Source organism: Trichomycterus rosablanca, chromosome 6 (assembly GCF_030014385.1).
Source record: "Trichomycterus rosablanca isolate fTriRos1 chromosome 6, fTriRos1.hap1, whole genome shotgun sequence".
NCBI classification, from domain to species: Eukaryota; Metazoa; Chordata; class Actinopteri; order Siluriformes; family Trichomycteridae; genus Trichomycterus; species Trichomycterus rosablanca.
Genome location: NC_085993.1, coordinates 20,574,599 through 20,592,070, shown reverse-complemented (window position 1 = coordinate 20,592,070; position 17,472 = coordinate 20,574,599). Strand labels below are relative to the sequence as shown.

The window sequence follows — 17,472 nt, the reverse complement described above, 5'->3', positions numbered from 1 at the left end:
TGTTGAATATATCACCACATCACCCTAATGCATATCCACAGAATGTTGAAAACTAGCTGAGATTTATAATACACGAATCTCTATATCATTCACCAAATTATCCCCCTTTTTTATTCACAAGGTTATCTGAGGGAGAGCAGGAACAACTGAAGATGCAGAAAAACTAAGATCTGTCCAGATACTAATAGAATGTACAATGCAAGTACAATCGGAAAACCTACTACAAGCCAAAGAGTGCCCTTCTTCAGTAGTAGCAAATGAGTTATCTGTACACAAAGGAGACATAAATAGCATCTAAACTAACAAACAAAGGCATGAAAAAAGCATCACATGGAAAATGAATCATAATCAGGCGACAAGACTTGTACGTACTGACATTAGACAGACATCAACCACTGGAAAATATACACAATTCCGCTCAGATGCTTTAAATGTCACTTACAGGCTCAGATCAGCATAATTTGCAAACAAACAAAAAGCCACCTGCTACAACTGAGTGTCAAAGATCTCTAAAATGCACAAACTACACAAGAAATCACTGCACATCATCCACAGACTGCCTAGGATAAAAGAGAAGGACATAAAAAATTTTAAATATACCCACTAGATCAACTACTCAGAAGCCAGAAAACAAGTTGAAGACTTGAAAAATCTCTCCTAAAAATTTGGAAAAGCCTTTTCACTGCCAGTAAAGAATACCAGCAACAATGCATGACAGACAGAATTCACACGTGACAAACCCTAAACTATCAGGAGCAATAAAGTCACCTCTACCACCAAGAAGAAAACAATGAGTGCTCAAGAACCAAATACACCAAAAGCAATCCAACTGTCCCAAAATGAGATAGGACAACTAAACAAACAGCCAAGTTACAAAAAAAATAAAGCATTCCACAACCAAAAACAAATCAAGAAAATACTCAAAGTAAAAATGAAAACTATGAAGACATAGAAATGAAAGAACCAACAACATCCTACAGTCGAAGCCCCTCCTCCAGAGGCTGAGATACTAATACCCATGCTACCAACCTAATGAAAGTGAACAACAATACAATGAAATTGATTTAAAACCAATCTCTCCAAACTGCATCAATTAGTCACAACACTAACCCGTTACCTTCTGTCTCCCAGAAACATACCTAACCCGACAGACTCAGTAACTATAGCATGTACAACACACTTTTGTGGCAACGACCACTTTGCGCTCATTAAAACCCTGGGCAGAACAGAACTACACAAAGGTGGCGACTTAAAGAGCTAATTGGCACAAATGTGGATGTCTATGCTGGAGAAAAAATCTTCACACAAAAGCAGGACAGTACAGACCTAATGAAATGGTAAACAGACATCCTAACAGAAATAGCAGAAAAACATCCTAAAAACAACCAAAACCAAAAAGAAATGCAACCAAGCTGCAATAAAAGTATGGAAACAGGCAGAAAGACTGTTCAAAAGAAAAGCAACATCAGAAAACCTAACAAAACCCAAAATCTGATCATTAAACAAAGCCAAAAAAAAAAAAAAACGCACAAAGCTGGAAGACATTCCTATCATGACTAACAAACACACTGACAAGGGCAGTCTGGAACTTGATGCGCAACATGCCAAACAAGACAAATAAGCTACAAATCTAACTCAAATGAACCGTACTGACCACCGAAAAAGACATTTGAAATAAACTCACCAGCGCTGAACTGCTTTCCAGAATTCCTCATGCCAGAATTCCACATAAAAGACATACAAGAACCTCAATAACCAGACTTTCACTTGGACAATAACAAATCATACAACAGACACTTGACAATAAAAGAGCTCTTGAGCTCAAGAAATAAATCACATGGTGCCACTGCTGGACCAGATCAAATCCACTACCAAATGCTGAAGCACTCCCCAACAACTACTCAAAAACATAAACAGAAAACATGTGGAATATACCAAAAATATCCAAAGTAGCGATAATCATTTCCATCCCAAAACCGAGAAAATACCACAGTGACTGAACACCATAACCCTGACCAGATGTATGTGCAAAACCATGTAGAGAATGTAAAATGAATGACTTATATGGGTACCAGTGCAGCTTTAGGAAAGGAAAGAGCACAGTAGACCACCTCATGGTGGCAAACGCACATCCAAGATTGATTTATTAACAAGGAATATGTCATAGCGGCCTTTTTATCTGGAAAAAGCCTATAACACAATATGGAAATATGGAGCATTAAAGGACATGCACCAGATGGGACTACAGGAACGACTAATAATCTTCAAATCAAACTTATCAAACTGAAAATGTAAAGTAAGAAGAAACAACACCCTGTCAAATTTTCCCAGGGTAGCGTTCTATCAGTAACCATCAGCCTATATATGGATGACCATTGCATATGCAGCAAGGGGCAAGTGGCCAACAACAGGAGGGAAACTACAACTGACCATAAATCACATCCAAGTCACTCAAAAACAGGTTTATATTCTCCGAAACCAAAACAGTATGCAACCACTTTTACCAATTAAGATCCCTACACCCTGAACCAGAGCGCTTCATTGACAGGGACAGAATTGAGGTCGGACAGTCTAGACAGCTAACTGTCTTTTGTAACGCACATGAGGCAACTCAAAAAGAACTACTACATCTTTATGGAACATTGGTCTGATTCCACCTTGACTATGGAAGCACTGACTATGGTGGAGCAAGGAAGTCATACACTAATGCTAGATGCCATCCATCACCAGGGACTAAGACTAGCCCCGGGTGCGTTCAGAATGTCACCAGCCTAAAGTCTATGTGGAAGCAAATGAACCTGGGGCAGTGGTAGCCTAGTGGGTAGAGCTTTGAGCTATCAATCGAAAGGTTGAGAGTTTGAATCCAGGCTCTGCCATGCTGCCATTGTTGGGCCTTTGAGAAAGGCCCTAATCCTCTCGGCTCCAGGGGGCGCCATACAATCAATGGCTGACCCTGCGCTCAAAAAAATTTGTTGTGCTGTACACCTTTATAGGTATATATGATAAATAAAGGCATTCTTCTAAAACCTCTCTCCAAACTTTCTCTAAACCTCAGGCGTGACAAATTAGCACTACAATACATTGTCAAAATGAACAAAACCAAGCCCACTCCCCAGTCTTTAACCTCCAACACAACCACTTCTATAGAAAAAAAAATCACTATATCAGACCCTGTGGAGAACAGATAAGCCCTATCTACAAATTTAAACATCCAACTAGACAGCCTAGCCAAGCTGCACCATAACCCAACCCCACAATGGGACCTTAAGAAACCCAAGGTCATCCTCAACCTGGCTGAAAATGAGAAGTTAAGAGTACACTCCATAAAATACCAGTAAACCTTCTTAATCCCAGAGCAATATTAATACAGATGGATCCAAAACAGGAAACCACGTAGTAGCAGCAGTTTTGACCCCAAGTCTACAACACAGTATCCGCCTACTGAGCTCTGCTCCCTGCACAACAGTATATTTTATAAAAAATACAACATTAAAATCCTGCCTACAAGCTTTTAAAACCGTTAACACGGATCACTCCACACTAGCGGACATCATCACAAAAACAAATACACTATGGAAGCAACATCAAGTCATCTTCTGTTGGATATCAGGACACTACAGGCTTACAGGAAATGAGCATGCAGATAGAACAGCTAAAAGCGCAAACAGGAAAGAAATCACCAAATGTTACATCCTGCCAACTGACATCCACCCCATAAGAACCTTCATTATAGATAAACGGCAAACTGAGCGGAATAAGAAAACGACCAACTGACAAAATCAGTCCAATCATCAGAAACACAGCCACAGAAAACGATAAGACCAAATAATTTACACAAGATACTTCACCAAGTATATGCTCTAAATGTAGCCATAGATGCTGGTATGACCATGAAAACAAATACTACTACTACTCACACATCAACCTGTCAATCTGACTCTATTCTTATCTATTAACCCTCTTCCCCATCTAGCAATCCATTCATACACTGATCAGCCATAACATTAAAACCACCTCCTTGTTTCTACACTCACTGTCCATTTTATCAGCTCCACTTACCATATAAAAGCACTTTGTAGTTCTACAATTACTGACTGTAGTCCATCTATTTCTCTACATATCTTTCTAGCCTGCTTTCACCCTGTTCTTCAATGTTCAGGACCCCCACAGCCACCACAGAGTAGGTATTATTTAGGTGGTGGATCATTCTCAGCATTGCAGTGTCAATGACATGGTGGTGGTGTGTTTGTATATGTTGTGCTGGTATGAGTGGATCGGACACAGCAGTGCTGCTGGAGTTTTTTTTAAATACCGTGTCCACTTACTGTCCACTCTATTAGATACTTCTACCTAGTTGGTCCACCTTGTAGACGTAAAGTCAGAGACGATCTCTCATCTATTGCTGCTGTTTGAGTTGGTCATTTTCTAGACCGTCATCAGTGGTCACAGGATGCTGCCCACAGGGTGCTGTTGGCTGGATGTTTTTGGTTGGTGGACTATTCTCAGGCCGGCAGTGACAGTGAGGTGTTTAAAAACTCCATCAGCACTGCTGTGTCTGATCCACTCATACCAGCACAACACACCACCACCATGTCAGTGTCACTGCAGTGCTGAGAATGACCCACCACCCAAATAATACCTGCTCTGTGGTGGTCCTGCGGGGGTTTCGTCCATTGAAGAACAGGGTGAAAGGGGGCTAACAAAGCATGCAGAGGAGCAGATAGACTACAGTCAGTAATTGTAGAGCTACAAATTTCTTCTATATGGTAAGTGGAGCTGATAAAATGGACAGTGAGTGTAGAAACAAGGAGGTGGTTCATACACCGAATGCACCAATGTAACAATTAGCTGTTACTGTCACTCCTGTCCCACCAAGTAAGAATCATGCCAAGTTCACACTACATGAATTTCAAGTCATCAAATCGCTGTACAGTTCACACTACACAACTTAATCTCTTGTAATCGGGAGTCTTTTAAGTAGTTGTGGTTTTCACACAACATGACTGATCAGTGATAGGGGTTCACACACTACACAATCTATCACCATGAGGAATCTCGGACGAGTCTATCTGGTCTCCCAAACTATGTTTTGTCACAAAAACACACACAAGAATGATGAGGGGTTTAGTGATACCATGTCCAAAAATGCACACCAGCAATAAGCGAGCGATCAAAGTTGTTTGTGCGCTGATGTGTAGCGTGAAAGTAATAATGAGATAAATATTTTTTGCAATGCAGCATTGGTATTATGGTTTGGCATAGATGATAAGGTCACAAATACTGTAAAGCTTGTGTGTGCCGATGTATTCTGTTAAAAACTATATTATGCCCGTTTCACACATTTACAACTCCTCCTTCGGGTTTCACTTCTGTATTTTGCATTCATAATGTGATAACAATCACAACCACACGACACCTTTCACACTACATGATTTTGAGTCGCCAACAGGTCCAGATATTTAACATGTTAGATATTTTTCTTAAGTCTGCGAGCGATTGGCCAGCCGCTCGGTGAGCCGCTTGGATCAAGTCGTTGAACAGTTCACACATAGTTATCGAGTGCCGAGTTTCGATCACTGAGCGAACCCCGAGTTGCCTCCGAGCTGCCACATCTAGCAGCGACCTGTCGTCAAGCGAAAATCAGGGCAAAAATCATGTAGTGTGAACTAGGCATCACTGGAGTTGTATGGACTGGTTCATATGTGCATGATTTTAAAATGATTTTGAAGGAAAAGCTTTTCTGACGCACCCAGACATTTCATGAGGCACTTTTAGGAAATATTGGGAAATAGTTAAAGATTAACATAACAACAAGGATTATTTTATGCATTTTTAATAAGAATCCTCAGTGAATTGTACTGCATTCCAAGAGCTTTTAACTACTTGTGTTTGTTGTCGTGGTTGGTATTATTGGTTGTGTAATCAGTGATCCCTGTCTGTTGACTCCTCACAGTGTGGGAGGTTTACACATTCAGCCGTTCTTGTGGCAGGAGTTTGTTTTCCCTGTCAGGCTTTCAGCACATAAATACACAAACACAGAGACAGCAGTATATTACCTAATACAGTCTACTGTCTCGCTGTTTTTTTCCCCTGCCTGACGATATCCTAAACCTGCTGCACTCTGCTAAATCGCTGTGTACAGATCCTTCTCTAGAGGCATTAGCTGAGCTCACCCACTCTCAATAGCTCCTTTTGCTCAGCAGGCGGGAGACCATTAGCCTCGCTGTCTAATAAGAAGGCATCTCGCGTCTCAGTAGTGGGTTAATTGAAGCACAGAGGGCCGCATCTCCTCCCGTTTTCCTCCCCAGTGAATAACCCACGACCCCGAAACCACTCTGGCCGCTCTGATAATCACTGTGTCGACAGAGACCACTGCCTGTCTGGAGCGCTTAGTAGGAGGCACTTGAGTTTTGGCAGCGACCCGGACTTGTTTGCTGCATGAATAATGCATTTCGCTAAGGCCCGCTCGCATTAGAAGCTTTAGTGCATTGTAGCACTTTTCCCTTTCAAACAGAAGCATTGTCTGGTTGCTCCTGAGCAAGCAGATCTTCTGTTGAAGCTGTACAGGCCAGATTATATGTATTTAAAACAGTACGTTAGTATAGAAAGTAATGTACTGGGAAAATAAGTAGACTTGTATTAGGAACATGTATTAATTTTTACAGCTGTTTCTTGTTTCTTCTGTTGGCCACTTCTTTGTAGGAAACAACTCATAGGGTTTTTGTTCTTTTTTATTAAAGGTAGCGAGACCTCTTAACTCTAATATCAATTATGATTGACTACATCTGGTGACTGCTTTATAGCCATGGAAAAAGAGTTGCACACCCCAGGATAAAAACACAAACTGTCACTTTAGGCTAGGAGTAAATTTGTTAAATGGTCAGATGTCATCCAAAAATTGCCGAAATACAGGCCTGCCATGAATTCTAAGCTGCTGGAATCCCCATAATCCATAATCAAGCAAGCTCTACCTAACCACATGTCTAGAGTCTGTAATACAGGAAACCTCTGCTCCAAAATCAACACTTACAATTACAGAATTTAGCAGATGTACTTTGTGTTTGTCGATTGAAATTTCCTTAATGTAATACAAGCAGACAGCAGCCTTAAGGACACACATCTGCTAAAACCCTATTAGTAGAAAATATAGTTAGTTTGAAGAAGAAATGGTTGTGATTTGGCTTTTTTTGAAAAGCTGTTCAAACAAGCAGGGGAATTTATAGGGAAACAGAAAAGCAAAGATCCTTGATGCTTGTTTTCCTTGACTTTTGAGATACAGAATTTGTCTGTTTTTTGGGTCTGTATGTCTCTAATGTGGGAAGCTCCAAGAAGACACCCATCTTAAAACTTTGTTTGTTGCTGATTCCTCAAACTAAACTCAAACGTAGCTTTATTGGCATGACAATATATGGACATTTGTATTGCCAAATCTTAATTACTAATTACTAATTTAGGAAAATATAATAATAAAAGAATAACAATAGAAAATGTTACAGATATACATATAAAAATGTAAGAAAAACAGTCCAAGTGGTAACAATTAAAATAAGAAAAATTAACAGTGACAGTAATAATAGTAAATGTAAGCAGTAATAAAAACAAAAGTGTGTGTGTGCGTGAGCCATGGTCACCAACTATTCCTTACCTTGTTTGCCCCAGTGTGCAGCTCTCTCTTAGCGCTTTTTCACCAAAAGAACCCTGGTTCTTGAACCGGTTCTGTTCAGGTTTTTTCAAACCTTGGTGTTTTGTAGAGAACCGACCCACGTTTCCACCAGTTTTTGGGAAGCAATCATGCGTCATCAACGGTGGGCATTACACAACGAAAGTAAAGAGTAGAGATGTGATGGTGGAGTGTGTATATTATGTTCGAGCATTTGTGCTGTTGTTACAGATGTTTGTTTTTATGCAAAAAGCATCACTCAACTATTGGTAATAAGAAGACGTAGACGTGTTTGTTGCAGTTGTTGTTTTCTTTAGTTCATTGACGTGAGAAGCGTTTTGCGCTTTGTTCTCACCGCGACCCTCGGCACAAATAGCCGATTTGCTCAGTGCTCGACTAGAGCGGTGAACATCACTAAAGTTCCATGACACGATCAAACATCTGTGTGAAACACCCATCAAATCCACTCTAAAAGCTCCACATGTATCTGTGTTTAGCTGTATTTACTTCACGTGTGGTGTTTATGCAGCTCGGGGTTCTGAATCCGCCTCTCGGGAAAGCTTCACCTAAAAATGCGTAATGTTGCTTAATGTACTAAAAGTACGACACAAACACTCTCCGTTATTACTGGTTATAAGTGCTCTGTACTACCCAAATTCATCGGTCATTGTTTTAGTACAACAAGCAACGTTACGCTTTATTTTCCACATTAAGCGTTTTTTGGTACTGTCCGGGTCACTTTTATCACGTCATATCACACAGTTCATCGCTTTGAAAATATCAGTGAATTTCAGTGGCAAACTGGATCAAAATGTAATCAGGTCAACTTTAAAAGATGAAAGTGCAGCGCAAACGCGGTTCAGCAGCTTCTCATGTGAAAGCACCCAAACCTCTACACTTTGACACGCCCACAGATGACGTCGAGGTTCGCACTGAAAAACCAAGTATTCTGAGGTGCCAGATTAGAATGCTAGTTCGCTGTCTGAAACCTCTTTTTTCGGTGGAAACATGCAGAACTGGTTCAAAATCAAGTTCGCGAACCAGAATGGAGCCGGATCTGGGTCAGTGGAAAAGGTGTATCTGTGCTTCCCCAGTAGGTGGGGTAGCTTGTCGAATCTGGGAGGGAATTAAAGTTGGAGATGATATTGTTGAATTTGTTGAAAAATTGGGTATGAATGTGGTGGTATTTGGAGCATTGGGTGAGGAAGTGCAGCTCTGTCTCTACTGCCCCGTCTCCACGGCCAGGTCGTGTGCACTTAGTCTCATGAACTAAAAAAGGCAGAAGCAGCCCTTCCCCACAACATGAATGTAAACTTAAGCCTTGAATTGTAGCGTGGTTCGCAAAGAAGTTAAAGTGTGATGTAGACATTGTTTGTGCTCGTATGCAAGCCAGAATGTAAGTGCGGGTGTGCGTGAGAAGGAAACTGTCTAACACCAAAAATAATTACTCCACCAGAGAGCAGGTCTGATAAGCATGCACTCAAGTGCTGCTACCAAGTTTTCCCAACAGTAGCCATGGAGACAGCAGCTGTGTGAACTGAATGCTAACCTCGCGCCTGTAGCGGCTTCGCTACCCTCTTTCAAAACTCTGAGTATATCTGACAGTTCATGCCTGGAAACAAAAGGACTTTATCTACTTCACTGAAGGTTCGCTGCCTACTTGTTTAAGGAAAACGATAACACGCTTTGTTTGATTTGTGCCTTTACAAGCACAGTTCTCAAATATAAGTCTAAAAAAACACAACCAACTCAAGATAAAGGCAATACAGAACATATACATAACAGATTGACAGGATAACATACTTGAGAGTACATGGTTATGGGGGACCTTTGACACACTGTGTCTAAATCCTTTATTCAGTCTCTAAGCAGTGGTTTTAAATCTTGTTTTCACACTTGTCCATATACAGACTGATGAGAAGCAAAGATAAAAGACAATATTAAGTGCACTATTAACAGGTTGGGTGGCTATTAGCTACCAGGCCAACTTTAATTTACCTTGTTATAGATTCTACAAGTCTCTAGAATTGTTATTAGGATGCCAAATCAGGCTTGATCATAAGTAGACACGTAGATACACGAAAGCCTTTTTAAGCGTCACTCATCTGATAGGTCTTTTAAATCTTTATTGTTTCATTATTTACCATTTCATTCCCGGGAGAACTCATTTGTCTTTATGGAAACAACAAAATGCTTTGGTAAGTGTGCTTTTCGAATCTAGACTAAACTTTGAAAATATCTCCCACAGTGTTAGCATTTTAGCCAGCAAGTTTTGAGCTATTAAAGAAATGAATGCATTAAGGTGCACTGGTTTAGGTTCCCATTTAATTATCAAATTATCTAATGTAGCATCTAGTTAAAGTTTAATTACAGCTAATTAACCTGAATCAAGGAACATTTGACAAATAAAAAATGAGATTTAAGTTACATGAGTTTGCATACATTTCAGTTATAGTTACAGTACATACATACACATTTAAACACATATACATATACCAGAAACAGTTGGCCACAATTTACTGTTATATATATACAAAATAGAATGCCTTTATGTGTCATATATACATATACAGATGTACAGTACAACACAATCCTTTCTTTGCATGCCCCAGCTTGTTTGGGTCAGCCATGGCAGAGCTGAGACCCGCTAGGCTATTCCTCGTGTATATACACCGATCAACCATAACATTAAAACCACCTCCTTGTTTCTACACTCGCTGTCCATTTTATCAGCTCCACTTACCATATAGAAGCACTTTGTAGTTCTACAATTACTAACTGTAGTCTATCTGTTTCTCTGCATGCTTTGTTAGCCCTCTTTCATGCTGTACTTCAATGGTCAGAACTCTCCCAGGACCACCACAGAGCAGGTATTATTTAGGTGGTGGATCATTCTCAGCACTGCAGTGACACTGACATGGTGGTGGTGTGTTAGTGTGTTGTGCTGGTATGAGTGGATAAGACACAGCAATGCTGATGGAGTTTTTAAACACCTCACTGTCACTGCTGGACTGAGAATAGTCCACCAACCAAAAATATCCAGCCAACAGTGCCCTGCAAGCAGCATCCTGTGACCACTGATGAAGGTCTAGAAGATGACCAACTCAAACAGCAGCAATAGATGAGCGATCGTCTCTGACTTTACATCTACAAGGTGGACCAACTAGGTAGGAGTTTCTAATAGAGTGGACAGTGAGTGGACACGGTATTTAAAAACTCCAGCAGCGCTGCTGTGTCTGATCCACTCATACCAGCACACACTAACACACCACCACCATGTCATTGTCACTGCAGTGCTGAGAATGATCCACCACTTAAATAATACCTGCTCGGTAGTGGTCCTGTGGGGGTACTGACCATTGAAGAAGAGGGTGAAAGCAGGCTAACATATGGACTACAGTCAGTAATTGTAGAACTACAAAGTGCTTTTATATGGTAAGTGGAGCTTGTGTCTACACAGTGAGTGTAGACACAAGGAGGTGGTTTTAATGTTATGGCTGATCAGTGTATAAAACTGATGAATCGTGTGTAACCAGTAACTACCTGTCCTGTCACGAATGTAACCAAAGTGTAAAACATGACATTAAAATCCTAATCAATAAATAAATAACAATGTTCTGTAATCGTGTGACAACTGAGAACACTAGTTGTGGTAGGGTCTCTATACTTGCAAATCTAACTCTTTAGCTGTTTAACAGTCTAAGGTTTTCTTTGGCATGTATTGCGCTTTAAAATGTGCCAAATGTTTTTAGTGGAAGACAGGTCTGGACTGCAGGCAGGCCAGTTTAGCAACTGCACTCACTTAGTACAAAGCCATCCATGTTTAATCTGGCTTGGCATTGTCTTATTGAAATTAATAGGAATGACCCTAAGAAAAAAAATTTATGAACGCCTTTTGTGGTTTTTTTTTTTTATTTAGCAGGCAATTTTATCCAAACGAGTTACAGTTCTGTGACAGTATACAGTCTAAGCAATTATGGGTTAAGGGCCTTGCTCAAGGGCCCAACAGCGGCAACCTGGCAGTGGTGGGGCTAGAACCAGTGACCTTAACCCCTAGGCTGCAATTATGTTTATTTTCGTAGTAGTTTCTGTTATTTTTTAGCCCTGCCTTGCAATTTAAATATCACTAGCTTATAAATATTTCTCTATGTGACTCTGTCTGATCTCGTCTGATCATCTCTGTTTTATCTGTCAGGTCCAAGCACATCGTCGCACTGGCTGAAGCGTTACATAAAGCCGAGCTGACCAAGGGTGACCTGGACCTGGAGATACTGATTCTAGAGCAAGCTGCTGCACTCACAGTAGAGGAGGAGGAGCAAATGAAAAGCCAAAAGGCTAAACGCAAAGAGCAAGCAGAGGAAACTGAAGATGAGGGGGATGAGGAAGGATCCAGCAGCTGTAGCAGCAGCAGTAGTGAAGAAGAGGAGGAGCTTGAAAGCAGTGTCTGTAAGTCCGAAGTGCAACACGACCAAGTAGAAAAGCCTAATACAGCGGTACCTGCCTCGTCTCCTTCTCTGGAGCTCCAGCATGAAGGGAGGCTGATCCAGGAGCTAGAAGAGAGACTGAAGGAGGAGCTGATTATCGGAGAGGACGTGTCTCAGACGAGGGTTTCCTCCGGCAGCACAGAAGCAGAGGGAAACAGGGAGGGGGAGAGACTGAGATGGACTGACAACTCCCCACCAACTCTAGATGGACGAAAAGCAGCAAGTAGCGCAGCTCTGTTGGAACTTCGATCAAATAGAAACCCTCTGCGTTTTGTGGAATCGGAGGAACTCGACAGTGATGATGAAGACCAACCGAATGAGTAATTGATTTCACAGGAACCTAAAGAGATTAAGGACCATTAACAGATGGTGATTTGATTCTTCTTTGATGATAAATCAATGCCTACTTTCACACTGCAGGTAAAAGTGGCTGGATTATTTTCCCATGTGTCACAGATACCAGCAAATCACGTTTTTAATTTGGATCTGGGACACTTTGTGGTAGAAAAATGTAATGTGCTTATAATATTTCACTGGGGAAATAAAACAGGATGTAAGATCACGAAGACAGCTATTATTGTTTATTGTTGTTGTTAAATATTGTTTAAGTTTATTCTCATGTTTTTTACTTATAATTAAATCTTGTTTTGGTGAATTTTTAGCTGAATTTATTTGGGTACACTGAACCCTAATGAGCACCCGTTCTGAAACATGCAATACAGTTGTACCTTGAAACTTCAACGTTAATTGGTTTGGGCAGTCACGTTGAAATTCAAGGTATTTTTTTCAGGAAAACCTGTTAATGCATTCCGTGGTCCTGCATATATTTTAGTGTAATGTAAATTAATGGGGTTGTTTTTGACACTTATACACTAAAAGTAACATGAGTACAATATAAAATACAATTGAAAAACAGCTGAAAACCAATATAAAAATACAATAAAACCTGCACTTTACATTTACTTCTGTAAACTTACGCTTCTTAATACCATATTCCGTGCAGTAAAGGTGCATTGACATGAGTAGTGACAAAATAGCGTTTGCACTGTTCCGCTTTTTTTTTTTCACCGTTGGTGCACCGCCTGTGAATGCTCCTTTACTAAACGGAATACGGTATGAAGTATCTCCACGATTAAGAAGCATAAGGATACAATCAAGAAGTAAAGGTAAAGTGCAGGTTTTACTGGGGTGGCATGGTGGCTCAGTAGTGGGTAGGTTCTGGTTTCGATCCCTAGGTGGGGTGGCCCAGGTCTCTTTCTGTGTGGAGTTTGCATGTTCTCCCCGGGAGCTCCGGTTTCCTCCCACAGTCCAAAAACATGCAAGTGAATTGGAGATACAAAATTGTCCATGACTGTGTTTGGCATTAAACTTGTGAACTGATGAATCTTGTGTAATGAGTAACAACTGTTCTTGTCATAAATGTAACCAAAGTGTAAAACATGACGTAAAAATCCCAATAAACAAACAAACAAACAGGTTTTATTGTATTTTTATATTTACATTTACGTTTTCGACATTTAGCAGACGCCTATATCCAAAGCGACTTACATTACAGTTACAATTGAGCAATTAAGGGGTTAAGGGTCTTGCTCAAGGGCCCAACAGCAGCAACCTGACAGAGGTGGGGCTTGAACCAGCGACCTTCTGATTTTTAACTAAAACAATGAGCGAGGAATTTCATTAGTGGAGAGAACTTAAAAGCAGTAATAATTAAGAGACTTTTAGTATTTCTTTGTCGTTCTTTTAGTGCATTAATCCACGTTAAGCTTTATTTTTTACAATGTGTTTAAACGCAGAAAAGGTGATTCTCACAATTTCTCAGAACCCCCAGTTATAATGCAGATTCGTCTCATATTCGCACTCTAATGATGTTTCACCGCACCCCTCAAGTCGTTGTTAAAGGCTTAACATGTCGAGTTTAAGGGTACAGATTTCTCCCTGAAGGGTGTCGAGTTTAGGGGATGTCGAGTTACGAGGTACCACTGTATTATGTTAGTGCAAATAATTGCTCTGTTATTTTATTTATATAATTTTAATAAAATTATAATTAAATAAACATATAAAACATAATTACATGCAATAATATTTACAATGTTTATTGTTTTTAGATCTATTATTGCAAAGGGTCATTAGACTAAAAAGTTAAAGAAACGTTTATTTAATCATTTTCATGTTTTACAACCTCTCTATCCTGGTCATTGTTGCATTGTATCTGATTTAAGACATACAGTGGGGCCAAAAAGTATTTAGTCAGCCACTGATTGTGCAGGTTCTCCTACTTAGAAAGATGAGAGAGGTCTGTAATTTTCATCATAGGTACACTTCAACTATGAGAGACAAAATGAGAAAAAAAGTGATGTTTTGGGGCTGTCGCTGGGCAACACAGACTCCACAAATTTTCTATGGGGTTGAGGTCTGGAGACTGGCTAGGCCACTCCAGGACCTTGAAATGCTTTTTACAGAGCCACTCCTTCGTTGCCCGAGCGGTGTGTTTGGGATCATTGTCATGCTGGAAGACCCAGCCACGTTTCATCTTCAATGCTCTCACTGATGGAAGGAGGTTTGGGCTTAAAATCTCACGATACATGGCCCCGTTCATTCTTCCCTTAACACAGATCAGTCGTCCTGTCCCCTTTGCAGAAAAACAGCCCCAAAGCATGATGTTTCCACCCCCATGCTTCACAGTAGGTATTGTGTTTACTCAGCATTCTTCTTCCTCCAAACACGACGAGTTGAGTTTTTACCAAAAAGTTCCATTTTGGTTTCATCTGACCACATGATATTCTCCCAATCCTCTTCTGGATCATCCATAAGCTCTCTGGCAAACTTCAGACGGGCCTGGACATGTACTGGCTTAAGCAGGGGGACACGCCTGGCACTGCAGGATTTGAGTCCCTCTCGGCGTAGTGTGTTACTGATGGTAGCCTTGTTACTTTGGTCCCAGCTCTCTGCAGGTCATTCATCAGGTCCCTCCGTGTAGTTCTGGGATATTTTGCTCACCGTTCTCATGATCATTTTGACCCCACGGGATCGAGGGAGATTATCAATGGTCTTATATGTCTTCCATTTTCTTACAATTGCTCCCACAGTTGATTTATTCACACCAACCTGCTTGCCTATTGTAGATTCACTCTTCCCAGCCTGGTGCAGGTCTACAATTTTCTTCCTGGTGTCCTTTGACAGCTCTTTGGTCTTGGCCATGGTTGAGTTTGGAGTCTGACTGTTTGAGGATGTGGACAGGTGTCTTTTATACAGATAACGATGTCAAACAGGTGCCATTAATACAGGTAACGAGTGGAGGACAGAAGAGCTTCTTAAAGAAGAAGTTACAGGTCTGTGAGAGCCAGAAATCTTGCTTGTTTGTGGGTGACCAAATACTTATTTTCCACCATAATTTACAAATAAATTCTTTAAAAATCCTACAATGTGATTTCCTGGATTTTTTTTTCTAATTTTGTCTCTCATAGTTGAAGTGTACCTATGATGAAAATTACAGACCTCTCTCATCTTTCTAAGTAGGAGAATTTGTACAATCAGTGGCTGACTAAATACTTTTTGGCCCCACTGTACGTCCTTAATAATAAAAAATAAAAAAATAATAAAAATATAAAATTATTTACTCTTATGTTGTGTTTTTCCTGCTTCTTTATGTGAAAGTTATAAAAAATTTTATTTTTAGTATAAAATCAATGAAACTGTATCAATGAATCCAGAGTCTGTGTTCATCTTTTGTGGGTCTGTTTAGGAATGTGATCTGTTTAAACAAGTGTCAGATACAGAGCAGCTAGCCAAAACAACGTAAAAGAAAAGGATTTTTACCAGAAAAACCTGAATTTAATTGTGCAGTGTGAGCATAACATTATACATATGTTCTTTTATCATTAAAAATATTTTTTTCTATTATATTTTATGCATTTTCTCCCATTTTCTCCCAATTTAACATGGTGAGTTTGTCTTCCGCTGCTGTGGGATTCCTGATTGCAGTTGCGGTGGGTATATTGCTGCTCACGTCTTTTCCGACCCACATGCAGCCCTTAATGGAACCCTTTTACCCATGCATTCTGCACAGGCGCCTCTCCATCTGCTTATCGGGGTCCTTACACAGTGTTTGAAGACCCTACCCACATAGTCCGTCATCCCGCCCTGCAGGCACTGCCAATTATGCCCGCTAGATGGCGCCCAGCCGACCGGTGGCAACGACGAGTTTCGAACTGAGGAGTTTAGAATCTCGGCGCTGGTGCACTAGCGGAATATCCCACTGCGCCACCTGGGCGTCTATTTTATACTTTTATGTTGTATTATTGTACAGGTTGATTTGAAATACACATCAAATATTAATAATGTTCTATTAAATATTTGATAAAATGTCTTGCACTGACGGTTCATGTCTCTATTACCACATAATAATAGCTGTTCAAATCACAGTAGGGAGCACTTAAACAATTTTGTTCCAATTTTCACAATTCTTTAGTGGGTGACGGTGCTCAGATCCTCTTTGCTTTGAAACAAATCGTGCTCATGTCAGCTCTTGATATGAACTAAATGAGGATTAGAGTGTTTCAGTTATGCTCTGTCATCTCAGTGGGAGTTTATGAAAAAAGCAAGGGAGGTTGTCGGACGATAAATGGGGAGGTTTGACATATCAGCAGGAAATGTTTACTGCAGCCTCCGCTAGTTCTCTGGAGAGAGTGTCAAAAGCTGAGCGAGATTTCAGATCCTGCTGAGCTAGTGCTGAAGACGTTTAAAGATTTTTACAGAAATGAACATTTATTTGGCTTATTTGGAATATTTATTTTGTAAATTTCTCCAATTACTTCGGAGATAAAGTGTCAGACATCTTCGCAAATCATAATTGTTAATACATATAATGAACCCTTGCTCTCTTTAATTTGCAACTAGGGATTACTTGTCCTGTAGGCTAATGGCTGAGCTACAAGTTTAGTGTGGTGTGATTGTGTGAAAGCACTGTTACTGCTCAATAGTGTTGGTTATTGTAGATAATGTAGATGATAAGGAAAGCTGATAATATTACACTAGCTGTGTGTTTTTCCTTCCTTCAGCTGCTCTCGAATTAATGGGTCATCACAGTGGATCATTCTGTTCTTTGTTCCTGATTTGGCACCGTTTTTATGCCGGATGCCCTTCCTCACACAACCCTCCTTATTCGTGCTAGGGACCGGCACTCAGTTAGGCCGTTTATTGGTGTAGGAAACTGTACTCACTGACACCTTGGCTTTCTTTACAGTTTCTCTATAGAAAAAAACTTAGATTTAAGAGGGATCTTCAAAAAGTTTCAGCACTTCTATATTTTCGTTGAAAGCCGTGAGG

The 17,472-nt window shown here is 40.3% G+C and overlaps 1 protein-coding gene across 1 annotated transcript in view; it reads left to right on the top strand.

Annotated features, from left to right (window-relative positions):
* The window catches only part of shq1 (SHQ1, H/ACA ribonucleoprotein assembly factor), a 108,832-nt gene extending 95,215 nt beyond the window's left edge, over window positions 1-13,617 (top strand). The window contains exon 11 of the mRNA XM_062996718.1: window positions 11,856-13,617. Within this exon, the coding sequence (XP_062852788.1) occupies window positions 11,856-12,468 (613 nt within the window). The 3' untranslated portion in view covers window positions 12,469-13,617. The remainder of the gene's footprint in view (window positions 1-11,855) is intronic.
* Window positions 13,618-17,472: the final 3,855 nt, after the last annotated feature.